Below are 27,639 nucleotides of genomic sequence, written 5' to 3'. Positions count from 1 at the left end.
ACCCCCGTGGGACTGGGCAGGGGGACCATCCCAACATCCCATAGCCCTCACCCCCACTGCCTTGGGAACCGGCAGGGGGATCACACCCTCCCCAAGCCCCACTGCCTTGGGAAGCAGACAGGGAAACACCCTTCACCCCACCCCCATGGAGACTGGGAGGGGGTACACCCCCTGCCTCTGCCCCCCCACCCCAGCGCCTTGGTAACTGGGAGGAGGGACATCCCCTCCCCCTGCCCTACCCCCGTGGGAATCGGGCAGGGACCCACCCCCCCAGCCCTCAGCCTCAGCCCCCAACCATCGGCCCCACCCCCCCAGCCCTCAGCCCCACCCTCTTGGGACCCAGGTAAGGGGGCATGGAGAACAGGCAGGGGGGCGGGGCAACCATGGGAACCAGGGGCGGGGTCACAGCATGATGTAATGGGGGGCGGGGACACAAAGGCAAGAGGAGGAGAGTCCAAGGGAAGGAAGGGGTTGTGGGACCAGAAGGGGTTGGGGGAGGGGACAGGTGGGCAAAAGGGATTGTGGGGAGAAGAAGGGTAGGGGGAGGGCTGAAACACGTGGATGCCGCCATTTTGGGCTCTGGCCATGTGGTCAGCAGTATCCTGAATGCCAACCTTGTGGTCGCAGCCATTTTAGTAATGGGGGCGTTAGAACAGGACTTCGGGGTAACAGGAGCAAGGTTAGAGGGGTTCAGGGAAGGTTCTCTGTCAGCCTGAGCACAACTGCCAGGGCCAGGGTACTGGGAGAGAGGTGGGAAGCCAGGGGAGCAGTGGCAGTGCCAGGTACCCTGAAATTGCCAGAAAGCCTTGCTTCTCTCTCTCAGTTCAGGGGCAGAGGGTTTGGGGAGAGGGGTAGGGGAAGCCGCAGGAGGGGAGATTTGCTCTGGCTGTCCTTTCAAATCCCTTCCATTCGGACTTCTTTCCGAATTACCAGGAACACAGGGAAAAATTGAGACACCTCCCATCTCCCTTTTCCGCTTCAGCTGTTAACAAGGCTCCAATTTCATCCCAGGCAGAGACAGAATTAACATTCTGCTGGATAAACTGAGGGAAATGAAAAGATATCCAGGGAACAAACCGTTTCAAAACTGCTTTGGAAACCGTAATATTTCCACTACTTAGGGTTTCTAAAATTAGGGTATAAACGCTCCTCTGTGCCACAGAAAACTTTGGACCCATATCTGCTTCCTGCAGCACGTAAATCTACCTTCTTTACAGTGAGCACATGTTGGGTTCGGCTGTCTGTCTCTGCCCTGACACGGGTAGGGTGGTTCTTGGGTGGCACGCGTTTCAAAGGACGAGTCTGGACTCTTCAGCTTTTCGATCTTCAGATTGTTTATTGTTTCTTATCTACAAAATTTTCTGTCTTCCCAACAGAGGTCTGATCTGCAAGGCAGCCAAGGGCACTCGTGACCACCCACGAGGCGGTCATGTCTTTTTATACTAAAATCTACGTACATGATATTTACTTTTATTTTCCAATACTTTTCACCCATGTTGGCAAGTACACCTTCACCATAAACCAATCCCCAAGTGCCAACATCACCATAGGAGATAGAAGACAAGAAGAAGAAAGAAGAAGGACGAGACACGCCCTGATCCCTCCATCTTGTCTCCATAACCCCCTGTACCAAAAACCTTAAAGTTTATATTTCACCCTATAAATGTGTCCCTTTTACACCCTTCACTCTAAAGTGATTCTCATGTCCTCAAACTGCTGTCACTTCTGTGGATGGATCAAAATCAAGCCACCAAACACTCTTGGCAACATTCCAGGATTTCCGAGACCCCCAAGGGTTCTCCTGGCATCTCTGGACATCAGGAGCGATGTGCTGAGTTCCCACAAGCACAAACAAAACTGAAAGCACTGAGTCCACAGCCAATCCGGGAAAATCCGGGCAGCCTCTTCCCCCCCCGCCCCTTCTCCCCGAGGGAGAGACAAGCTGCTTGAGTAAGACGGTGTGGCTATTAAAATGGCAAACAACAGCTACCAGCCCCCCGACCACGTGGATGCCGCATGGGCGGCTGGAGTGGGTCCGCGTGCGCCTGCCAGGTCCTGCCGCTGCCCAGGCATGTCCGCTCTCAGCAAAGACGCAAGCTGCAGACACTCTGCCACCGCCCGCGCTGCCGCAGCGCTGAAACCTGCACGCAGCTCCAGGTTTAGCGCAGGAACACGCCGCTGGGACCCCACTACCCCAAAATAGCGCGCAGGCATTGTCAGAGCGCCGGAGCCGCCCCGCCTGCGCTGCCGCACGGGAAACGCAAACCGTCTTCAGGACCAGAGACTTTCCTGCACCGGGAGCTACCCCCACCCTCTGAGGGCCCCCCTGGGGTGCCCCTAAGACACTCGAAGAATACTCACCCCACTTGGGGACTTGCCTGGCTGGGACAAGTGTAAAGAAGTCCTTGTCTGGGATCGGCCCGCCTTGGGCTCGGTGGGGTCACGATCACACCCTCTAGCCTTCTTGTCGACAAAAACGCAATGAAGAAGTCAGAGGAAGGTGGAAGTCCAAAAGCTAACGTAATCCACTCGTGGAATTACCAGCTACTTCCGGGCCGTCATGGGAGATGAACACGTGGACACCACCTGCAATAATCCGTGGTTCTCTGGGCTTTGTATGGGTCCAATCCGGCTAGCTGGAACCCAAGCCCACACGGACCTCCATGGACTGAAGACAAAAGACAAAGAGCGCTCTTCCAGCACGTGGGGATGAGTATCCTGTTTATTGGCTTGTGATGGGACACTGCTGGCCGCAGCGACCACCCAGGTGGCAAAAGAGGCCAAACCTTTACCTGCAGTGGGGTTTTATCCCCCAGGGGAAAGGAGGCGGGGAAGGAGGACCGTGGCCAATGGGATGCCATTGGGGAGGGGCGAGGGGAGGGGTATCCATGGGGCAGACCACCAGGTGTGTAGAAAGGAGTGCATGGGGAGAAACCATGTGATGAGGAAGGGGGAATAATCTACATGACACACCATACTCAGTACAAATTTCCTGCTACCCAGTGCAGAACAACTACTAAATAAACTATTTAGTGCAATACAACCAAGTCCCATCCATGGCCTTGTCTTCTCCCTTCAACACTCTGTTTATGCTTTTTTGGGCCTGAGCCCGTAACAGTTGTCCTTGGATTCTTAAGCTGGAAAAGGGTCATTTTGTCTAACTACCATTTGAAGAGAACTTACTAACAATTAATACAAAGTTCAGAGTTACACACCAAGGCAATATAGAATCTGAAAAATATGAAAGCTAAAACTTAGGGCATCACCCCCATGTCACTCTCCATGTCTGTGTCCTCCCATGTCCCCAGCTATTTCCATGTCCCGCCTTGTCCCCACCCATGTCATTGTCCTCCCATGCCCCCATCCATGCCTTAGTTCAATGTCTTTACTTTTACAACAGTTTCAGGAGTTTCAAAGGGATGAACAGAAAGGAAATGAAAATCAAGACCAAAACAAAATTATTTACATGTCCCTGCCAGCAGAGCATCCATGTGCTTAGGTGGGTGGGAAGAACCTTTTTTGGAGGGGTTTCCATCCCACTGTCTCCAAAATCAGGGGTTTTGCCCCAGTCTGTCCTCATTTGGCTGTGAAAGACAGTCATGGGCCATGGAGAACTAAAACAATGGATTTATGTTGGAGAAGAATTGCAAGGCTATCCAGTATTGCTCAATGCCACTAGATGATGAAAAAGGTGAGATTTTTCTGCAGTCAGAAGTTGACCAATCTGCTCTCCACAAGGAATTTCTGATTTTGGGCTCTGGATGTGTGCAGGTGCCCATGGGGAGCCAAGAGAACATGAAGCCCGCAGGCAGCTGTCTTCCCAACACGAATCACCGGCACCATGGATCACTGGAGCTCTGCCCTCCAGGGGTCACTGGGGATCATCCAGGGTGGATCCTCATGTGAGGGATGGAGCTGGAGCAGTGCAGGAAGCTATTCCTGCCCTCGGGGTACTTGCAGGGCTGCCCTTAGTGCTGGCTCCATTGGTGTTGGATCAAGGTAGAGCTCTGTGAGAAGCTCTTCCTACACTCAGGACACTCGTAGGGCCTCTCCCTGGTGTGGATGCGCCGGTGTTTGATGAGGGTGCAATTACGGTTGAAGCCCTTCCCGCATTCGGGGCAGAGAAAGGGCCTCTCATCTGTGTGAATCCGCTGATGCCTGACGAGAGTGGAGCTGATCTGAAATCTCTTCTTGCATTTATCATACTCGTAGGGCCTCTCCCCTGTGTGGATTCTCTGGTGGACAATCAGCACGGAGTGCTCGAAGAAGCTCTTCCCACACTCATAGGGCCGTTCCCCGGTGTGGATTCTCACATGGCGGATCAGGGAGGATCTCAGGGAGAAGCTCTTCCCACATTCTGAGCACTTGTGGGGCTTCTCCCCATCCTGAAGCTGCTCATCGATCCCCAGCTCTGAGCTCCGGCCACCTCCCTGGCCCAGGGTGGGTCTTTGCTCCTCAGATCCCTGTGATCTGTGTTTGCAGCCCCTCCTTGTGCTGGATATCTGGGGCTTTTCCTCCTCGTTGGATTCTTGTGCTGTGGAGTGTCTCAGTCTCTCTGCGAGTCCTCTCAATGTCCCTGGGCCTTACCCGGGTCGGCAGAGAGTGGGGGGGGTGACCCCACCACGGCCGACTGCGGGGAGACACTCTCTGTGCCCTGAGGGTGCTGAGGGCACTCAGGCTGTTTGCCTTTGCTGCAGCAGAGAAGACAGAGACATCGGTGGAAGAGAAAAGGGGCCGTCTCCCAGCAGGGGATATTCCAAGGTTTTATTAAGGAGTCCCGAAGGATCTCCTATACCTCAGGGGCCTCCTGCCGAGAGCCCTGGGGGATGTCCGGAGTTCACATTTAAAGGGGGGAGGAAACTAACATAGATAAAATCCTACTAACCAGTAGGTATCTCTGGGGGATGGGTGCTGGGGGGATAGACATACAAAACAGCGTATGGGGCAGGACTTGGGGGGCTGACCTCTGGCCTCTGGCTAATCACTCGACAACTTGGACCGAAACTTCTGGATAAGGGGCTGGGATGTCGAGGTGACTGACAGAGAGCCAGGGTGGGGGTTTTGGACATCTTATCCCGGGAAAGGGATAACACAAGTAGAGGGAAAAGGAGGGGGGGGGGGTACAGTCTGGGATAAACCATTTGGGAAAAACATGGGAATACAAAACAAACTACTTCAAAGTATTACAAAATATAAGAACGCACTACAGTGGAGCTGCTCAAAACAGCCTCATACCCAAGGTTCTGCTGTGGTGACTCAGCCTCCCTGCTCTCCATCCTCAGCTCCTGGTCTGGGGGAGGAAGGACAAGGAGAGGATGGGATTTGCCTCCGTGCCACAGGGAAGGGCAAGGAGATGCCCCCAGTGCGTCCCCAGCAGGACAGCTTTGGCAGCAGGGTTGTCCTGCAGCCGGGGGCCGTGCTGGGCTGGGAGATGGAGCAGGAGAGAGGGGGAAAGGGGCACTGACTTCCTCCTCACCTGCCTGGGGCTCCTGGGCCACCTTCCTCTTCCTTATAGCCTCCTCCTCCTGCATCGGGCCAACGTAAGGGAATGGGAAATCCTGGTTTGGGGGAAAACAAGGGCTGAGTGTGTTGGGTTTGATGGTCCTGCTGCCCTAGTGCAGCTGGAGAATTCAGTGCCCCTTTCAGCCCCAGGGGGCCCAGAGCCCACTCATGCACAGCCTCCCCCACCCCTCCAGGCTGCCGGAGGTCCACCAGCTCCAGGATCGCCCCTTTGTGCTCTCTCCGCTTCGGAGCTTCTGAGTTCCTCCTTGGCTCTCCCGGGATCCCCAAACCCAAGATCACCCCTGTACCCACCAGTACCAGGCAATTGCCAAGTGGGACCCTCGAGATCCCTCCAGGGTCATTTGTGGCTCTGCTCTGGGGTCCTGGAAGATCCAAACATCTCCTGCCCCGCAAAGAAACCCTCCCAGAGACCCCCCAATGGATTTTTGGGTGAGCTCCCCCATCCCGCTCACCTGTGAGTTCCAGAGGGGGCGATGCTGCTGGAGCCGGGGGAGCTGCGGCCTGCACGGGCGGGCAGGGGAACCACTTGGTTCTGCTGCTGCTCGTATTCCTCCCGTTCCTGCTCTTCTTCCTCCTCCTCTCTCCCTCCTCTTCGTCCCACTCCTCCGCCCCCAGCCCGGCCCAGGCAGTGCCGACACCCAAATGCAGCCGTGCTCTGCCCTAGGGAGGTTCCCAAAGTGGCCCCAGCCCACGGGGCACTGGGAGCAATACTGGGAACACTGGGAGCGATCCTGAGAGCAGCGGGAAGGAATCGGGTGTGCTTTCCCTGCCAGTCCCGCTCTTACTGGGAGCACTGGGAGGGAACTGGGAGCAAACAGCGCCCAGAGGCGGCTGCAGCCAGTGCTGGACGTGGCCAAACTGAAGGGCGTGGCTATGCAAATACAGGTGTGATCGTGCACTGGAATTGGTGGGCAGGAGCCGGGCGGTGTTTCCCCGGTCACGTGGGGTTGGCAGGGCTGGAACGATGGCGGCCGCATCCGGACAGAGGGGACAGGGAGCGGGAATGGGGACTGGGAGCGGGAATGGGAATATGGGACAGGGACAGGGAATATGGAAACTGCAACTGGAGAGAGAATATGAGATGGGGATTAGGAAGATGAGACCGGGATCAGAAACGGAAATACAGGAATGGGACTGGGAACATAGAAATGGAAATAGGGGAACGGAAGTGCAACCAGCACTGGGACCGGGAATATGAGAACGGAACAGGATAGGGAGTATGGGCCTGGGAATATGGGAACGGCAACCAGACAAATACTGGACCAGGACCATGAATGAGACTGGGAATGGGATCCAGACTGGGATGGGAGCAGGACGGGACAAGGAGTGCAGTGACATGGGAACGGGTGGGGAGCAAGGGGAGTGACAGCAGGGAGAGGGGGACTGTGGACAGGGGATGTGGGGAACCAGGACAGGGAGTCATGGGAACAGTTCCAGGGCAGGGGGGCCTTGATCAGCTGCCCAAGAAACTCTGCCATCGTTTCCCAGTGCGGCCAAAGTCACTCAGCCTGGGGTGCCCAAAGCCCAAGTCCCACCCAGGAACCCTCAACTCCCTGGAACGTAGCAGCCCCCACATCCCCTGGAAGATCTCCACATGTCCCCATCCTTGTCTTAGTTCAATGTTTTTATTTTTATCCTGGTTTGGGGTATTTTGAAAAGACAGAGAGAAGTGAAAAAGTAATCAAGACCACATAGAGCCATTAAGAGGTGGAGCCCCCAGCCAGGTGTCTTGCCAACACAGATTACCAGCACCACAGATCACTGGGGCTCTGCCCACTGGGCAGCATGCAGCACAAATACTGCCATGGGGTATGGAACTGTAGCAGTGCACACTTGGGGAACTGTAGCCGTGCACACTTGGAGCACATTTGGGGCACTCACAGGGCTTTCATAGTGGTGCCTCCATTCGTGTTGGGTCAAGGCTGACCTCTGGCTGAAGGTCTTCCCACACTGGGGACATTTGTAGGGCCTCTCCCCCGTGTGGATGCGCTGGTGGGTGACCAGGGTGGAGTTGTGCTTGAAGCCCTTCCCGCAGTCAGGGCAGCGGAAAGGCCTCTCATCCGTGTGAATCCGCTGATGTACGAGGACATCTGAGCTGCTTTGAAACCTCTTCCCACACTCCCCACACTCATAGGGCCGCTCCCCGGTGTGGCTCCTCTGGTGGATCATCAGGTGATCGCTCCGGCTGTAGGTCTTGCCACAGTCGGGACACTCGTAAGGCCGTTCCCCAGTGTGGATCCTCTGGTGAAGCATCAGTTCGGAGCTCTGGCTGAATCTCTTCCCACACTGCCCACACTCATAGGGCCTCTCGCCGGTGTGGGTCCTCTTGTGGACAATCAGGTTCGACTTCTGGGTGAATCTCTTCCCACACTCGGGACACTCGTAGGGCCTCTCCCCGGTGTGGATGCGCCGGTGCCTGATGAGGTCGGGGTTATATTTGAAGCCCTTCATGCAGTCGGGGCAGCGGAAGGGCCTCTCATCTGTGTGAACCCGCTCGTGTGCGAGGAGATGGGAGCTTGTCTGAAACCTCTTCCCACATTTGGGACACTCATAGGGCCTCTCATTTGTGTGTGCGCGCTGATGCTTCAGAAGAGTGGAGCTTCTCTGAAAGCTCTTCCCACATTCCCCACACTCATACGGCCGTTCCCCCGTGTGGCTCCTCTGGTGGTTGATCAGGTCAAAGTTGTCTCTGCAGCTCTTCCCACACTCCCCACACTCATAGGGCCTTTCTCCAGTGTGGATCCTTTGGTGGCGGATCAGGGCTGAGCTTCGGCTGAAGCACTTCCCACATTCCCCACACCTGTAGGGCTTCTCCCCATCGCAAAGCTGCTCGGGGACCCCCAGCTCTGAGCTCATGCCGCCATCCCGTCCCAGGGTGGGTCTTTCCTCCTCTGACCTCCCTGGGCTACGTTTGCAGCCCCTCCTTGTGCGGGATCTCTGGGGCTTTTCCTCCCCATCGGATTCCTGTGCTCTGGAACCGCTCAAAACAGCCTCATACCCAAGGTTCTGCTGTGGTGACTCAGCCTCCCTGCTCTCCATCCTCAGCCCCTGGTCTGGGGGAGGAAGGACAAGAAGAGGATGGGATTTGCCTCCGTGCCACAGGGAAGGGCAAGGAGATGCCCCCAGTGAGTCCCCAGCAGGACAGCTTTGGCAGCAGGGTTGTCCTGCAGCCGGGGGCCGTGCTGGGCTGGGAGATGGAGCAGGAGAGAGGGGGAAAGGGGCACTGACTTCCTCCTCACCTGCCTGGGGCTCCTGGGCCACCTTCCTCTTCCTTATAGCCTCCTCCTCCTGCATCGGGCCAAGGTTTGGAAAAGGGAAATCCTGGTTTGGGGGAAAACAAGGGCTGGCTGAGTGTGTTGGGTTTGAAGGTCTCGCTGCCTGTCTTGGTTTGAAAACCAGGTGTCTGCTAAGGAAGGCAGAGCCTCCCTTAAAATTGAAAATGTAAACCCCCTCCCTCCAAATTCCTATAATTTTGAAATTAAGGGGCACTCAGGGAAAGATATGGAAATAGGAATAACAGTTCTTTGCTAGGAAAAATAAAATAAAAAATGCAGTAGTACAAAAAAAAACCACTGACAGAGTCAGAATCCAACCCGACACCCTGTTAGTCAGGGTGTTTGTTGCACTCCAATTAAATGGTGGCTGCCGTCCTCCTGGTGTGACAGAGGTGGTTCTGTTGAAGCAGTGATCCTGCAGAAGGGTGTAGTTTTCCTCCAAAGCTCCAGTGGTGGTGTAGATAGGTCTGGTCTTCCTCGGTGAATCCAGTGGACAAGAAAAACTGCTCCTCTGGGAATCCAGTGGAGAAGAAAAGCTGCTCCTCTGGGAATCCAGTAGGAAAAGCTGGACTGTGGTGTTCCAAATCTCTGATTATATGCAGGTAGGGATGCTTGGCTCCTCCCCCTGGGTGGGGCATCTCACAATGGGATGATGTAATTTTATCAGTCCTGCAGTGAGGCTCAATGGCCCCTTAAAGGAAGATATCTCCCTGAAAAGGAGGATTGTCAATGGGGCTTAATGGCCCATTAACAGAAGATATCTCCCTGGAGGGGTTGTGGAAGAGGTAAAGAAAACTGCCCAGTTAACAGAAGATAAGATAACTGCCCCACCTCTACCAGATGGCAATAGAATACACACCCCCACCCACATCTTGCATTTCCAACCTCAGACACTCTCCATTGCTCTCAGTAGCCCAAAGTGTGATCCCAGTTGCTCCCTTTTAACAGCAGTATGATCCCAGTAACCTCCAGTACGATCCAAGTCATGTACCACCATTCCCACTATGGTCCTAGTATAATCCTAGTTGCTTCCAATCCATCCCAGTATGGTCCCAGCTGCCCTCCAGCTACATCAACACAATCAGTCCCAGTATGATGTCATTTGCTCCCAGCGTGCTCCCAGTTGCTCACAGCAGCTCCCACTCACTCTCAGAATGATCCCAGCCATTCCCAGTATATCCCATTAGCCCCCAACATGGTCTCAATTGGCCCGGCAGGTTCCTACTCACTTCCAAAATGATCCCCGGATGATCCCAGTACAGCCCAGTCCATCCCAGAGATGCCACTCCTGGCATCCCCCAGCCCTCTCTGTGTTCTCCCTTCCCAGATTGCCCGACAGGATCCCCAGGGGCTGGCAGCCCCCAGCCAGGGTCCCCAACAAGCCCCAGTGTGGATCTGCAGCCCCCAGGTTTCCCAGTTTGCCTCTCCTTCTCCCCGGGCCAGGTTCTCCCAGCTCCCAGCGGGTGGGAGCAGCCGAGAGCCCCGCGCTGCCCATCCTGACCCGTCCCGGCTCCATCCCTGCTCCTGCCGCGGGCTGCGAGGGCTGCGGGACCGGGGCAGGAGGAATGGGATGGTGGAGCAGGGAGGGAGAAGCAGCAGGACAAGGGGTGGAGGGAACAAGAGAAGGAGGATGAGGAGGAGGCGTGGAGGAGGAGTGGGAGGAAGAGCTGGGATAGAGGAGGAGCAGCGGGAAGTGGAAGCGGGGGGAACACGCGGCCCAGCCCTCGCTGTGTCCGCAGCCCTCCCGGCCCCTGGGGCATTTCCCCCCCATATCTCAGGTGACCGCAGAGGGGGAGCTTACCCAGATATCCTGGGGGCTCTGTGGCAGGGTATTTTTAGGGAGACCGGGGGTATTTTGGAGCTCAAAGGACTCCAAAGTGAAGCCGCAAATGCCCACTGGGGAGATTTTGGGGGTGTCCCGGGAGGTTGTTTTTTCACAGGGGAGGGCAGGAGAGGGGAGAACACTGGGACACCAAAGTGTGCAGCCCAGAGAGAGGAGACGGCCAGGATTCAGCCCGGAGAGGGGAACACCCTGGCGAGGGGGAAGCCCTGGAGCTCCCCACAGCCTGGAGCAGAGTCAGGGGAAACGGGAGCGCTGGGACCCCAAGAGCCCCGGAATCACTAAGGGGGAGCCCAGACAGGGGGAGCCGGAGAACCCCCGGGGGCTGCGGGGAAGCCCCAGCAGCACAGAGAAGGGGGAGCCCCAGAAGCCCAAGGTCAGAAGAGCAGAGAGGGGGGACCCTGGGGATTCCTGTGACAGCCTGGAGAGGGTGGGGACTCTGGAGAGGAGAACCCTCAATACAGGCAGAATCCCCAGAAGACCAAAGTGGAGAGACCCGAGAGGGGCAATTGATGGGGAGCTCTTTTTTGCAATAATCATGAGACATTCAAGTCTTGGAAGGCTTAGTGACGGTATTTCTGAGGGTTTTACCAACTCAATTTTTGTGGTCTGGAGGTTTTTTTGGGCAGAATCTTGGTGGTCTGGAGATTTTTATGGACACAAAATATCTGGTGACTTCTAGAGATGGGTTGGGGAAGGAGGAATGCCCAACAAAACGCTCTCATACCTTCTTTTTCTCTTGGAAATAGGATTTCTCATTTCAAAACCTCAGCCCAGTCTCTGGGCCCTGTCTCTGGGAACACGAACTGTTGATTAATTTTATCAGTCATCCAGTGAGGCTCAATGGCCCATTAACAGAAGATATCTCCCTGAAAGGGAGGATTGTCAATGGGGCTCAATGGCCCATTAACAGAAGATATGTCCCTGGAGGGATGATGGGATGTGGAAAAGATAAAAATAAACTGCCCCACCTGGTTTTAACAGCTTGCCCATTAATAGAGTATATGTGCCCTGGAGTTAGGAAGGATGGGTCATGGAAGCGATAAAGAACACTGCTCCACCTGGTTTCAACAGATGGTGATAAAATACATACTACTGGTTACATCTTGCATTGCAACATAAGACAAGATGGACATGGACCAGGGGTTGATGCCAGGCACGGTGGACACCAGGACAGGGGTGACACAGAGACACTGGGGACATGGACCAGAGGGTGACAACAGGCAGCAGGGACACTGTATCGAGGTGACACCAGCGAGTGTTCCCACAGAGAGGGCCCACAGACTGCGCTGAGGTTTGGAAATGAGAAATCCTATTTCCAAGAGAAAACAGGCCTCTGGGACTCCCTCTTCTCTGTGCTGCTGGGGGTTCCCCGCAGCCCCCGGGGGTTCCCCGGCTCCCCCTGTCTGGGCTCCCCCTTAGCAATTCCGGGGCTCTTGGGGTCCCAGCACTCCCGTTTCCCCTGACTCTGCTCCAGGCTGTGGGGAGCTCCAGGGCTTCCCCCTCGCCAGGGTGTTCCCCTCTCCGGGCTGAATCCTGGCCGTCTCCTCTCTCTGGGCTGCACACTTTGGTGTCCCAGTGTTCTCCCCTCTCCTGCCCTCCCCTGTGAAAAAACAACCTCCCGGGACACCCCCAAAATCTCCCCAGTGGGCATTTGCGGCTTCACTTTGGAGTCCTTTGAGCTCCAAAATACCCCCGGTCTCCCTAAAAATACCCTGCCACAGAGCCCCCAGGATATCTGGGTAAGCTCCCCCTCTGCGGTCACCTGAGATATGGGGGGGAAATGCCCCAGGGGCCGGGAGGGCTGCGGACACAGCGAGGGCTGGGCCGCGTGTTCCCCCCGCTTCCACTTCCCGCTGCTCCTCCTCTATCCCAGCTCTTCCTCCCACTCCTCCTCCACGCCTCCTCCTCATCCTCCTTCTCTTGTTCCCTCCACCCCTTGTCCTGCTGCTTCTCCCTCCCTGCTCCACCATCCCATTCCTCCTGCCCCGGTCCCGCAGCCCTCGCAGCCCGCGGCAGGAGCGGGGATGGAGCCGGGACGGGTCAGGATGGGCAGCGCGGGGCTCTCGGCTGCTCCCACCCGCTGGGAGCTGGGAGAACCTGGCCCGGGGAGAAGGAGAGGCAAACTGGGAAACCTGGGGGCTGCAGATCCACACTGGGGCTTGTTGGGGACCCTGGCTGGGGGCTGCCAGCCCCTGGGGATCCTGTCGGGCAATCTGGGAAGGGAGAACACAGAGAGGGCTGGGGGATGCCAGGAGTGGCATCTCTGGGATGGACTGGGCTGTACTGGGATCATCCGGGGATCATTTTGGAAGTGAGTAGGAACCTGCCGGGCCAATTGAGACCATGTTGGGGGCTAATGGGATATACTGGGAATGGCTGGGATCATTCTGAGAGTGAGTGGGAGCTGCTGTGAGCAACTGGGAGCACGCTGGGAGCAAATGACATCATACTGGGACTGATTGTGTTGATGTAGCTGGAGGGCAGCTGGGACCATACTGGGATGGATTGGAAGCAACTAGGATTATACTAGGACCATAGTGGGAATGGTGGTACATGACTTGGATCGTACTGGAGGTTACTGGGATCATACTGCTGTTAAAAGGGAGCAACTGGGATCACACTTTGGGCTACTGAGAGCAATGGAGAGTGTCTGAGGTTGGAAATGCAAGATGTGGGTGGGGGTGTGTATTCTATTGCCATCTGGTAGAGGTGGGGCAGTTATCTTATCTTCTGTTAACTGGGCAGTTTTCTTTACCTCTTCCACAACCCCTCCAGGGAGATATCTTCTGTTAATGGGCCATTAAGCCCCATTGACAATCCTCCTTTTCAGGGAGATATCTTCCTTTAAGGGGCCATTGAGCCTCACTGCAGGACTGATAAAATTACATCATCCCATTGTGAGATGCCCCACCCAGGGGGAGGAGCCAAGCATCCCTACCTGCATATAATCAGAGATTTGGAACACCACAGTCCAGCTTTTCCTACTGGATTCCCAGAGGAGCAGCTTTTCTTCTCCACTGGATTCCCAGAGGAGCAGTTTTTCTTGTCCACTGGATTCACCGAGGAAGACCAGACCTATCTACACCACCACTGGAGCTTTGGAGGAAAACTACACCCTTCTGCAGGATCACTGCTTCAACAGAACCACCTCTGTCACACCAGGAGGACGGCAGCCACCATTTAATTGGAGTGCAACAAACACCCTGACTAACAGGGTGTCGGGTTGGATTCTGACTCTGTCAGTGGTTTTTTTTTGTACTACTGCATTTTTTATTTTATTTTTCCTAGCAAAGAACTGTTATTCCTATTTCCATATCTTTCCCTGAGTGCCCCTTAATTTCAAAATTATAGGAATTTGGAGGGAGGGGGTTTACATTTTCAATTTTAAGGGAGGCTCTGCCTTCCTTAGCAGACACCTGGTTTTCAAACCAAGACAGGCAGCGAGACCTTCAAACCCAACACACTCAGCCAGCCCTTGTTTTCCCCCAAACCAGGATTTCCCTTTTCCAAACCTTGGCCCGATGCAGGAGGAGGAGGCTATAAGGAAGAGGAAGGTGGCCCAGGAGCCCCAGGCAGGTGAGGAGGAAGTCAGTGCCCCTTTCCCCCTCTCTCCTGCTCCATCTCCCAGCCCAGCACGGCCCCCGGCTGCAGGACAACCCTGCTGCCAAAGCTGTCCTGCTGGGGACTCACTGGGGGCATCTCCTTGCCCTTCCCTGTGGCACGGAGGCAAATCCCATCCTCTTCTTGTCCTTCCTCCCCCAGACCAGGGGCTGAGGATGGAGAGCAGGGAGGCTGAGTCACCACAGCAGAACCTTGGGTATGAGGCTGTTTTGAGCGGTTCCAGAGCACAGGAATCCGATGGGGAGGAAAAGCCCCAGAGATCCCGCACAAGGAGGGGCTGCAAACGTAGCCCAGGGAGGTCAGAGGAGGAAAGACCCACCCTGGGACGGGATGGCGGCATGAGCTCAGAGCTGGGGGTCCATGAGCAGCTTCAGCGTAAGGAGAAACCCCACAAGTGCTTGCAATGTGGGAAGAGCTTTAGCCAGAGATGCAACCTGCTGTGCCACATGAGAATCCACTCAGGGGAGAGGCCCTATATATGTGAGGAGTGTGGGAAGAGCTTCAGCCAGAGATGCAACCTGCTGTGCCACATGAGAATCCATACCGGGGAGAGGCCCTATATATGTGAGGAGTGTGGGAAGAGCTTCAGCCAGAGATTCAACTTGACTGTCCACCTGAGGAGCCACATGAAGGAGAGGCCTTACAAGTGTGGGGAGTGTGAGAAGAGCTTCAGCCGGACATGCCACCTGATTGTCCACATGAGGAGGCACACCAGGGAGAGGCCCTACCAGTGTGATAAATGCAGAAAGGGGTTTCAGACCAGCTCTGATCTCCTCAGGCACCAGCGCACTCACACAGAGGAGAGACCCTTCCTCTGCCCTGACTGTGGGAAAGGCTTCAAGCACAACTCCTCCCGTGTCAGCCACCAGCGCATGCACACCCGGGAGAGGCCCTATGAGTGTCCTGAGTGTGGGAAGAGATTCACCCAGAAGTCAAACCTGATTGTCCACAAGAGGATCCACACTGGCGAGAGGCCCTATGAGTGTGGGCAGTGTGGGAAGAGCTTCTGCCAGCGCTCCCACCTGATCCACCACCTGAGGAGCCACGCAGGGGAGAAGCCCTATGAATGTGATCAATGTGGGAAGAGGTTTCAGAGCAGCTCTCATCTTGTCAGGCACCAGCGCATTCACACGGACGAGCAGCCCTTTCGCTGCCCTGACTGCGGGAAGGGCTTCAGGGACAACTCCACCCTCGTGACCCACAGGCGCATCCACACCGGGGAGAGGCCCTATGAGTGTCCAGAGTGTGGGAAGAGCTTCTCACAGAGCTCTATCTGGAGCAGACACCAGCAGAGCCAGCACTAAAGAAGCCCTGCGAGTGCCCCGCATGCAGGGAGAGTTTCCTGTGCTCCTCCAGCTCCATCCCCCATGGGATCCACACTGGATGATCCCCAGTGAGCGCCGGTGGGCAGAGCCTTGGTGACCCATGGTGCCGGTGATCCATGTTGGGAAGACACCTGGCTGGGGGGCTCCGCATCCTCCTGGCTCCCCATGGGCACCTGCACACATCCACAGACCAACATCAGAAATCCATTATGGAGAGCAGATTTGTTGACCTCTGACCTCAGAAAAATCTCACTTTTTTGCATTTTCTGCTGTCATCAAGCAACACTTGATGACCTTGCAGGTCGTTTCCCACATAAATCCATCCTTTTAATTCTGTCTGGCCCACGGGCATCTTCCACAGCCAAAGGGGAAAAGACTGGGGGAAACCCCATGATTTTGGAGACAATGGGGTAGAAGCCCATCCAATAAAGTTTCTTCCCACCAACCCAAGCATGTGCATACTCTGTTTGCAGGACACATAAATCCTTTTGTTTTGATCGTGAAACGAAAATGTTTCTCTTTGAAAGCCCAGAAACTGGGGTAGAAATAAAGGTGTTGAACCAAGGCATAGATGGGGACCTGTGGGGGACAATGACATGGATGGGGACATGGGGGGAAATGGCCATGGATGGGGATGTGGGGAACACGGATGGGGACACCAACTGGGACATCATCAATGCCACCACCTGTGCCACCACAGTGCCACCAGTACTGTCATCTCAGCCATGGCCAAGCGCTGTCCAATGCAGTTCCTGCCACCCTATCTCCACTGTCACCACTGAGGTGTCCCAGCTGAATGTCCCCCCTCTACCAGGGCAGGATGGGAACTTGTTCAGCTGCTGACAAGTGGCCCAGAGGTGAGTGACAGCTCCCAGGGTGTCCCAAGGCCATTGTGCTCTGGGGACCCCAAGCACTCCTTGAGATAGGCTGGAGAAAAGGCAAGGGTCAGTGTCACCCACAGGGTCATGTGGCCCCATGCTTGTTGTCACCGGAGGCGTCCTGGTGGCAGCGTCCCCACAGGTGTGGCAACATTGTGCCCTGATGAATGTCCTGGTGGCATCGTGTCCCCTCCCCTTCATATGTCCCTATCCCCTGCTGTGTCTCCCTGTGACCCCTCTGTGCGTCCCTGTCCTGCCCCACGTGTCCCTGTCTCCCATGTGAGTCCCTGTCCCCATCTCCCCTATGTGTCCCTGTCCCCTTCCATGTGTCACCCTCCCTGCTCCTATGTCTCTGTCCCCTGCCAACCAGCAGGTCCAAATTCTCTGAGGTCCCGGGGCTGCGTCTTTCAGGGTGTCCCTGTGTCCTGCAGGCCCCGTGGCCCTCAAGGTGTCACCGTGTCCCTCAGGATGTTCCCATGGCTGCTCTTGGCACTGAGCATCTGTGCCCATCCTGGCACAGGTAGGGCCGTGCCACGACACGTGTGACACCCTGTGACATCCCACGACAAGCACCCTTTGTCCTCTGATTTTGGGTCCTCCCACCTCCATTTTGGGTCCATTCACCCTGTTGTGGGTACTTTACCCCTTTTTTGTGTCCGTTCCCCAGTACTTTGCATCCCTTAGCCCCAGGTCTGGATAGTTTCTCTTCTTTCTGTCATTTTCTCCCAATTTTGGGCATCCTCCTTGACTTTGGCACATTTTTTGTGCATCTCCCCCTCCAGCCCCCTCCCCACTCCTTAATCCCTCTCAACCCCTATCCCCTTTCCCTCTAGGCATGTCCCTGGATGTGGTCCCAGATGTCTCCCCACAGCTCATCACCATCCTGGACACCCTTGAGTCCCTTGCCGGGGACTGTGCATCTCCTCTTGCAGCAGATCCAGAGCTGGCCCAGCTTCCAGGGGACTCCAGTGGCACTGGAGCTCAGGGTGGGTGGCCTGGTGGGGTTGCTGGGAGGGGGTTTGGGGTCATCATGTGACTGACCGTGGGTCTTGTCCACTCTGCAGTGAGCAGTGGCCCCAGCCAGGGAGTCTGGTGTCTTGGTTTTGAAAGACAGGAGTCTGCTATGGAAGGCAGGAGGCCCCCTGAAATGGAAAATGTAAACCCTCCCCACCCCTCAGAATTGCTATAAATTTTAAATTAAGGGACTCTCAGGCAAAAAGCATGGGAGTAGGAAATAACAGTTCTTTAACAGGGAAGAAAATAAACAATAAAATAAACAATGCAGTGCACTAGAACAACACTGACCGAGTCAGAACTCAACCTGACACCCTGTGGGTCAGGGTGTTGGTAGCAGTCCAATTGGAAATGTGGCTGCAGTCCTCCTGCAGTGTCAGGTGTGGTTCTGCTGCAGCAGGGATCCTGTAGTAAAGGTGTAGTCTTCCTATGAAGATCTGGTGGAAGAAGAGGCAGCTGCTGTTCTGGGAAATCCAGTAGAGAAGTCGTGCAGTTATTCCAGGATGTCCAGATTATATCTGTGTAGCAATGCTTGGCTCCTCCCTCTGGGCGGAGCATCTCACAAGGGGATGCTACAGTTCTTATCAGTCATGCAGTGACATTCAATGGCCTCTTACCAGCAGATGTCCCCTCGGAGGGGTGATTGTGATCATTCAGAGAGAGAGAGATAAGGAAACTGCCCACTTGACAAAAGACAACTGCCATACAGATGGTAATAGAATACATCTTGCCTTGCAATCTGGGACACCTGGGATGGATGGCGGCAGGAGAGGTTGGACACTGGTCCAGATGGACACCAGAGCCATGGATCCCAGCTGGATTCTGGTCTGGATAGCCCCTGGTCCTGCAGCCTCACAGCCTGGGCAGCTCCCAGCCCAGATGGCCACCAGCCTGGCCACACTCTGGCCCACACCACTGCCTTACCAGCCCATCCCAGTAGCACCAACCCCAAAACCCCCAAAAATAAACCCAATTGCGGAACACCGCTGCAGGTGGTGCCTGCAGAGCAAGGAGGAAACTGAGGCATGGATTGGGGGGTGACTATGCGGTGATGGGAGGGGACTTCACAACCCACCCTGGAGACCCCAAAATGAGCACCCACCCCCCAAACTGTCATAACAGCCTCCTGGGCCCCCCAGCTGTCACACTGGGGCCACTTCAGCAGTCACTACGACCTTGCAGTCCCTCCGAGGGGTGACCCACAGCGTCCCCCTGGTGTCACAGCTGCGTCCCTAGTGGGAGAAGTGGCATCAAACCCAGAGGAGGAGGAGGTGAGGGTGTGACTGAAACTCCTGCCTAGTCACATGGAGAAGCTGCGACAGGAACCGGGGCTGAGCAAGGGCGCAGCAGCAGAGGTGCCACGGGGACAGGGGGTGGGACACGTGGACAGTCCCCAGGTCCGCATGGTCCCTTTGGGGGATGCTGTGGCCAGGGCAGTGCGGGGGTTGCAGGGTCACGCAACATCCTCGGGGTGATGCAGGAAAGGGTAGAAGTAGCCAGCTGGGACCCCAAAAATGTTGTCAACCCCGTGCTGTAGGATGTGGGGCCCCCCCACTTTGTGGTGCTGGAAAGGATCAAATAGTTGGGTGGCGGTGACAAAAAGCACATGTGCCACCTCGGGGATGGCACAGAGAGAGGGTCCTGTGATGTCACCAAGCCCCCCTCGCTGAGGGGTTACAGCACTTGGTTACCCCCCAGGGTTACAAAGGGGAGAGTCAGGGGTGTCTCCAAGGGAAGGGGGGAGCAGGGCGGGGAGGGGAAGCATGGTCGGGGCACAACAGAAACGCCTCCGCGCAGTCCCGCCTGCGCCCACGGTACGGGGGTGACGGGGTATGGGAAATGTATTTGTAGAGAATTCTCAAAGCCTGACAGAAGCCTCACATACAATGCTTCAAATGACAGACCTGAAGACCAGGCTGAGGCTTTGCCTCAGGCTGGTCTGAGGAAAGGAAGGCATTTCCCACCATCTCCCAAGAGATCACAACCTATTACCCCAGGGGCACGATGTGAGCTGGCAACTTTCAAATTAATATATTTTTTAAAAGACTTTTGCCATGAATGCATTCTCAAAGGACTTACTAGTACTTCACAACAAAGACAAGACTTTTTAATTATAGGCAAGGACAGAGATAGAATTCTTTGACTTTCAGTTTTTCTAGCTGTCATTTCAGCAAATTGTAATGAAGAACTCTTGCTTACAATGCTCCAATGGTAATTCAAGCAATACCAACAATAGCTATTGATATTGCATTACCAGTAAATATAAGTGAACCAGTTGTATGCTGAGAAATGCCTTTTGAGAGTTTTAGCCCAGTGCCTAATGTCCTTTGAATGAAACATGTTGACAATGAACAGCCAGAGCTGATGTGCAGTCTAACACACCTTTGTAGAACAGTTTGTATTACTGGTGTGCAAGACGCAGCGGCAGACGTCACTGTGATTTCTCATGCATTTTAGCCGAGCAATTGGAATTTGGGGACACCCATGCATACTCTCACAAGAATTAGATAAGCTGCCTTGTGTCTATAAAATCAATTCATAATTACGGTTACCAAAAGAAAGACAGCAACCATCCATCCATTCCTTCATGGTGCAGAAGCCCACCACAGAATGGGGGAGAGATGTGTTGTCCCAGGGGGAGCGAAGATAGAAATAGGTTTTTGATAGAAACCACAACAATGCCTACCACACTGAAGTTATCATCGAAAACCAATCAGCCCATTTGGATTGATCAATGGCCTCTTGAACCAAAAATAATAAAATAAAAATTGAATGCCCTAAAAAAATTAGTAAGTGAACAACTACAAAAAAGCCACATCAAACCTACAAACAGTTCCTAGAATTCCGTAGTTTTTATCATTCATAAGAAGATTTCTGATTCCTAAAGATTGCTCCATGACTAAAGAAGATCAACAAAATCATAGAACACATAAGACAATTGTAACCTAGACTTTATTCTCTTTCAATGATTCCAAGAGACTGGCCTCTTGTTGTCATCAACTTAAAAGATTTTTTTTAACATTCCACTGCATCCAGAAGATGCTCCTTGATTTACCTTTTCAGTTCCAACCATCAATAGAGAACAACCAATACAAAAGTATCATTAGACAGTTTTGCAACCAAGTACGAAAAACTCACTTACTATTTATTAGTATTTCACAATGAGAGCTTTGTCTCCAGCCCAACAAAAACATCCATGATCAGGAATTTAACACTACATGAATGACTTACTCATTGCAGCACCAACTCAAAAATAAATAGAACAGACTCAAGACAGTGTTATCACTGAAGTTTGAAATGCTAGACTAAAAATTTCAACATCAAAAATACAAGAAATCTCACCCTAGAAATATTTGAGAAAGAAGATAACAGAACAAACAGTCAAACCACAAAAAAATGCAACTTAGTACCAATGTCAACACGATACAAGATTCACAACGGCTTTTAGGAGAGATCAGTTAGGTCAGATCTGTTTTAAGAATTACAAATTATGAGCTTACTACACTTCTTAACCTATTAGGAAGAGACTATAACATCAAATCTTCAACATCAAATCTTGACATCTGAAGCTCAAAAAACCCTTTAAAAGCTCACTAATGCTCTTAAAAAAGACAAACACATTGTTGTACTACAGAAAAACCCTTTCCCCTCACACTATTAAGAGAAAACATGCAACTTTATAGTCTCATACTTTGGTGAGACGCTTTTAAGAAAAATCTTTTGTTAATAATAAAGTGAGTTTTTCTTCCTTTCAGGTCTCCAAAACCAGTTTTTACAATTATAGAGATGACAGCTCAAATTATAATTAGAGCCAGAAGGAGATTACTAACTATGGCAAGCCAAGACTTTGTAATTATCTAACCCTAAAACAATCTTACAATATAAGAAAATGCAAAAACAATGCAAAGAAAGTCCAAGTCCGAACAGCTGAGTTTCAGGAAAAGTCCATAGACTGAAGATGGTCCTCTTTGATATCTCTGAAAGTCCCTTTTGGTTCTGAAACAGGCTTGCAGAATCCTGAAACAACAAATTGCTAAAGAAAAATCCACCAATAGTTATCAAAAATCCATTGACAATCATCAAACAATTTCAGACAATTTTTAAAAAATATCTGGAATGTCTTGGCCACAGCCCTTTATTGAACCACTTGGGCTGAGGCTAAGTTTTTGGCTCTTCAATGCTTTTGAGCTGCTACTATCTCTTTCAAGTCTTTGTTGTTTTTTTTTTGCGGAGAAGCAGCAGCAGCAGCAGAGAGGCCTGAGAGGCCCTGGGGAACCCTGGTCCTCTTGGAAGGATCAGGAACTCCAGACCTGGCCCACAGAACGGTGGTCCAGGTCCTGACGGGGGAAGCAGAGCCCCCAAACCCAACATCTGGCTGGGCGGTGGCCCTGGCCCAGGTTACCGAGCCAAACAGCCCAGGCCTGGCCTTCAAGGCGGGCTCTGTGTTCTCACAACCCGGCACCCTGCTGCCAATGCAATGGCAGAATGAGTGACCAAACGCTTCCTTCCCCCTGAACCACCGACCCATACTGGCAGTGGGGGAATAGAAGCTGTCCCGAGAATCTTCATCTCGGATCTGGGGATGTTTTTTCCCCACAGCAAGCGAGCGATGGTCGCTTTCCACTGTTTCCCCTGCCTCTGCAATGCAAATGCAAAAGGTGTTCCATCCTCCTGCCCCACGGCACCACGCCAAACCCCTCTGGGCTGGGGACCAGAGGCAGAACTTTTGGGAGCCAGCTCCCCCACGCCGCTGGGGTGAGCCAGGGATGGCAGGCACCCCAACCCCCAAGGGGGAACCACCGACCAAACACCCACCGGCCCGCCAAAAACGGTGAGTTTGAGAGCAGGCAGCCGGGCTGTGCCCGCAATCAGCTGCTGAGCCACGCCTCCCCCACGGAGGGACAGGCTGGCCCCTGGAGCCTCAGTCCAATCCGCTGCCACAGGGGCAGAGGGCTCGGGACGGTCCGAACTCAGATATGCCGCCGGTTCCAGGGCAGCCTCTGATTCAGACAAAGAGGACCAAGTCCCCAAAAGTGGCAGAACTGCCGGGGGGGGCATTGGGGGCAGCCGGGGTGCAAGAGGTGTGCAGGAAAGTGTCTTATTCGGCTCTGGGAGCAGCAGGAGGAGTGAGATAGGAAGAGGTTACAGGACTGGGAATGGGGACAGGGATCAGGAATATGGGACCTGGATTGGGAATGGGACTGGAAAACAAGAAAAAACCAGATAGGGACTAGGAATTAGATCAGTAATGGGGACAGGGACTGGGAATGGGACAGGGAATATGGGACTATCCTGGGTTGTAAGATGTTTGTCTTCCATTTCCCATCTGTCCGAGGTGGAGCAGTTATCTTCTGTTAATTGGGCAGTTTACTTTATCTCTTCCACAACCCATCCTCCCTCCAGGGAAATATCTTCTGTTAATGGCCCATTGAGCCTGACTGATAAAATTGCATCACTCCATTGTGACATGCTCCACCCAGGGAGAGGAGCCAAACATTCCTACCTAAATACAATCTGAAATTTGGAACACCAGAGTAGAGTAGCCTTTTCCCATTGGATTCCCAGAGGAAGACCAGGCCCATCAACAGTATCACCAGACCTTCAGGGGAAAACTGCACTCTTCTACAGGATCACTGCTTCAAGTGGACCATATCTGTCGCTCCAGGAGGACTGCAGCCACCATTTCATCAGACTGCTACCAACACCCTGACAAAAAGGGTGTCAGGTCATATTCTGACTCTGTCAGTGGTTTGTGGTTTTTTTTGTACTATTACAGTTATATTTTTAATTTTCCTAGTAAAGAACTGTTCTTTTTATTCCCACATCTTTGCCTGAGAACCCCTTACATTCAAAATCATAATAATTTGGAGGGAGGGCGTTTACATTTTCCATCTAAGAAAGGCTCCTGCCTTCCTTAGCAGACACCTGTCTTTTCAAACCAAGACAGATTTTGGTGTACACCATGGGGCCCAAGTGCATTTAGAGAAAAAGGGGGAAAAAGGAGTAACAGTTCTTGAGTAACCTAATTTTTGTGTGCTGATATAGAAACCTCGTTAAGTGTCACCATGTGGTCTACCTTACCCTGGTTTGGGTGGCATGTGGTTGTGGCTATATTTCTCTCATTTGCAGGCTCTTGTCTAAAACTGAATCCTATAAGTAAGGCTTCTGTGGCTGTTATCTGGTTTGCTGTATGGGTTAATAAGGTGAGGAATTAATGGATTTTTAACTTCCTCTAGAAGGCAGGCACCTAGATTCAAAGCTACCACACCCTAACGGTATGGTTTTGGGCTTACTTTAATAATGGTACCTACTGTAAAGAAATGACACATTGCTACACTGGGTAAACCCTGAGTGTGTGGCATTGATGGTCACCTCACAAGTGACCACAGAAGTGGATTCTAGCCAGGAGCTGAAGAACTGAAGATCCTGAATTTGGACAGAGTTCACAGCCAAGGCTGACCACAAAGAGAACCTTTTGAAAAGTCTCCAGAGAAGATGTCTGGAAAGCTTTGCAGCCCAGAACAGCCTGCTGAAGCCCAGAGGACACTGTCACAAGGAACTGTTAACTCTTCCCTTTCTGATGGCTGCCCTTCACACAATGTGGGCTGGGATGTGGCAGAGGGTGCCTACGGAGGCAGAGGTTCCATTCTCCCCCTCAGAGGAGAAACTTATCGCCCTCTGGCAAAAATGGGGTCATGAGGACAGAGTTCCTATGGTGAAGAGACATTTCTATGAGTTTTTCCGATGGGCAAAGTTCCATGGATTTTTCACGGATGTGCTCTATGCCCTTTATATATACATATGGGAATGCATGGAATCCATTTTCAAAGATGCTCTGGACAGGGGACTTGGATTTCCCCAGATTTATCCATCATTCAGAACTCTCTTCCCAGTTTTGAAATGGAAAGGAGCTTCACTTCAGTGGATTGCCGACTGCAGAGGTCAAGCTCCCTTCCCGCTGGACCCGGAAGGAGAGGACCCTGTCCAGGAACACGAACGGCTGGTTCCCAGCCCCCCTGAATCGCGGGGGGGTGAGGCTTTGCCCACAACCGAGGAAAAGTTTTTTTCTGCGCCTTTGGAACATGCTCAAACGGAGCCACCTTTTCCCCCCCTCATTGCCCTCAGGGGGGATCAAAATCGGCTCGATGGGTACCATCCAGGCTGGTGCCACAGGCCCTACCCCGGCCAGCCCCACGGACCCCACCCTGGCCAGCCCCCCAGACCCCACCCTGGCCAGTCCCATGGACCCTGCCCCAGCCAGCGCCGCATTCATTCCATAGAACTAAAAAATTACTGTTTAAAACTAGAACTCTACTTTAGGATATATCACTTCATGGCTCTTTCTCACTGCACTTCCTCAGTTATACATGGGCTCCATCCTTGGTGAACCATCAAAATACTTCATCAGAGCTTCAGTTACAATGTTTCATGAGAAAAGTACTCTGATTGAGAGGTCTGATGAACACAAAGGAAGAGGAAACGTGAGTGGCTAAGCAGCATTTGTGATGAAATACTACATCAACATTTTCCAAATGTTGATGGTATGGATAATTTTTCTAGCCACTGGGAAACATATTTTCTTCGGTAAATACACATTTTCCTGTCAAATTCTAGTTACAAACAAACAAATTTTGCCAGCTCAAACTGCAGAACAGTTTGGCAGAACACCTTGCTTGTTGCCTGACACTTTGCATCTCTGTATTACTTTCATTCCATAGAACTAAATGTTTCACTTGGGCAGAGACTTCCAACTAAAAAGGTTAATCAAAAATGGGGAATAGATTGCAGGAAAACAGAATGGATGCGTCAGCCATACACAATGAAATTCTGTGTTAAAATCTGCTAGGACTACTGACAGCAGTGTCTCCATCCTTATTCAGTGTAATTTAGCACACATTGCCTATGGTGACTTCAGTGATACAGATGCTTGTATAAAGACCTCATTAAATTTAGGATGTTTAAGGTAACTTTTTGCTGTATGGAAACACCTCCCATAATGGGTTCCAAAAGGATGCTGAGTTTATTGTATTTTGAAAAAGGACACCTCAGAAGTGGAGGTTATGAACACATCATCTGAAAATTATGGGACTTTCTTGCTCCTAAAATAAAAAAAAAAACCAGCTCATTTTTACATACTGAGTTTAGAACAAGACATCATTCTACAGTGCCTTGAGTCTAGATTGCAAATAAAAGGAAATTATTTCCCTTGGTGTATATATTTAATAAATCAAACTGTATAAACAGAATTGCTAATGGAGATCCCCAGGCCTGAAGAATTCACAAACAACAAGCTGAACAGAGAATAGTGTTTGAAAGTGACTTTATTTTCCCCTGAAAAAGGTTAGCTGAAGAACACTAACATCACTCTCCATTAATCAGTAGTTTTAAACACCATGGGGAAATGACAGTTGCCTTCCAAGCTCCTGACTTTACAGCTTTCCTGGCATCCTGTGGACTCCTGCTGCAACCATCCCCCACACAGCTTTGCTCAGCTCATAGGAGTTCATTGTTTTATTCTAGCTTATCACATTCATTTTTGTCCACTGTTAATATTGTAGAAATGAACTAGGTGGTCCCTCAGGAGACTGTGCATGCCAGGTTACAGAAAAACCTGTAATATTTTTATACATTACTGCCCCAAATAATGTTTTCTTTTTGTTTTGTTTTTAATTATATTTTATTTTTACTTTATTTTGGTTTATTTTCAAGTGCAATTTTACTGTGCAACCCACTGTGTGATATCCTGGGGTAAGATTGTACATTTTAACTCTCCAGCATCTCTTTTTTCCTTAACAAAGGCAGTCCTTCTGAATCAGGTAGGTTAGTTTATTTTCTTAGCCAAAGGAAAATATCACCTAACTTTTCAGGCAAAACCTACTGCAACTTTGGACTGCAGAAGGTCATTTAATCAGACTTACCTCACAAAGAACACAGGTGCCAACTGATAGGAAAACATGCCCTGGAACTTCTGACAGCCTCTCCTTCACATAAGAACCTAAAGACTCCTTTCCTTCACTATTGTGTCTGCATTTACCCTGTCACATAAAACCAGAGGAAAGAGACACACTCCTTTTTGGGGTTTTTGGCTGGGGGTTTGTTTTTATTTGTTTGTTGGTCTGTTAATGATTTATTATTATTGATAATTTTGTAATGTAAATCTATTTTTAGTTGGCCTTGACATACAGAAGGATGTGAGAAGGGATCACAAATGTGATTGTCTGTCACAGTGAAGTCAGTCCCTGTCATCAGTAAGGTCAGGAAATTACTGGGTTTCCACATGTCCAGGGCCATTTGGTAACAGAAAGAGTCCTCTGCCTGCTTATGAAACTCTGTTGCCTGATATTTTGATCTTAACAATTGACATCACATAATGCTGATCCTTCTCTTCCTGTCTGAAGGATCTACTCCCAAGCCCATACAGCCAGTGAGACAGTTATTTTAAGGATGTTGATAGGAATTGTACCTGGCTCTAAAGGATAGCAGACAGCCTTTGCTAGCTCAGCACTGTGAGCCATATGCCAAAACTATAAAATTAGACTTTTTTACAGATGTCCAACCCTTGCTCTGTGAGCAAAAAGAGGTTCAATGTTTATGATACAAGGACATCAAGGTTAAAACACAATTTTAAAGAAATTCTAAAGTTGTACCCAAATTAGAAAAATAAAAATATTATAGAGAGGAGACTCACTAAGTTTTCCAAAACAAGCATATGGGAGAAATTACCATGACATAGTGTGGCTGCAGGCAGTTCAGAAAGTGCTGAGTGTGTTGAATGAGACAAATTTTTCATAAATATAATTTTGAGGAGAATTATGTTTCATTTTCTTGGAAGAAAAGAGAAGCATCCATTTTCTACAGTTATTTTCCACCTAATTTCTGCCAAAAATGTGCCCTGGCTACCTACATGTCTCATTTGATGATCTTGATATCATCATGTTGTTGAACTCTTATGTCACTTTTTCCTGATTATGAGGTAGAAGACATCTTTTACAAAAGAAGCGTTTTTTTTCTGTTCAGCTGTAGAGAGATTTTAAAGACATTACTTTCTTCTAAGTCTCAGCTGTTGTTAAAGAGGTCTGTCAATAAAGCAATTTTGTAGTGATTCCTACTGGTTTACTGCTGCAGATGGTTTGTGCTCTCACAATATTTTCAGTCTGGTT

The 27,639-nt window shown here is 51.7% G+C and overlaps 2 protein-coding genes and 1 pseudogene across 2 annotated transcripts in view; 2 read left to right on the top strand and 1 right to left on the bottom strand.

Annotated features, from left to right (window-relative positions):
- Window positions 1-15,566, top strand: part of LOC139605286 (zinc finger protein 271-like) — a 31,657-nt pseudogene extending 16,091 nt beyond the window's left edge.
- The window catches only part of LOC139605266 (zinc finger protein 436-like), a 167,189-nt gene that overhangs the window by 80,417 nt on the left and 59,133 nt on the right, over window positions 1-27,639 (top strand). The window lies entirely within an intron of this gene.
- LOC139605282 (zinc finger protein 271-like) lies at window positions 3,463-8,559 on the bottom strand. The gene is made up of 2 exons (XM_071456648.1): window positions 7,451-8,559; window positions 3,463-4,416 (listed from the first exon to the last, which is right to left on the bottom strand). The coding sequence occupies exons 1-2, from the start codon at window positions 8,377-8,379 to the stop codon at window positions 3,969-3,971; spliced, it is 1,377 nt and encodes a 458-aa protein (XP_071312749.1). The 5' UTR covers window positions 8,380-8,559; the 3' UTR covers window positions 3,463-3,968.

Source organism: Agelaius tricolor, unplaced genomic scaffold (genome assembly GCF_023055355.1).
Source record: "Agelaius tricolor isolate 1412-34295 unplaced genomic scaffold, bAgeTri1.0.p SCAF_63, whole genome shotgun sequence".
NCBI lineage: Eukaryota > Metazoa > Chordata > Aves > Passeriformes > Icteridae > Agelaius > Agelaius tricolor.
Note: the sequence above shows the minus strand (reverse complement) of the source record. Positions and strands in the feature narration are given on the sequence as shown.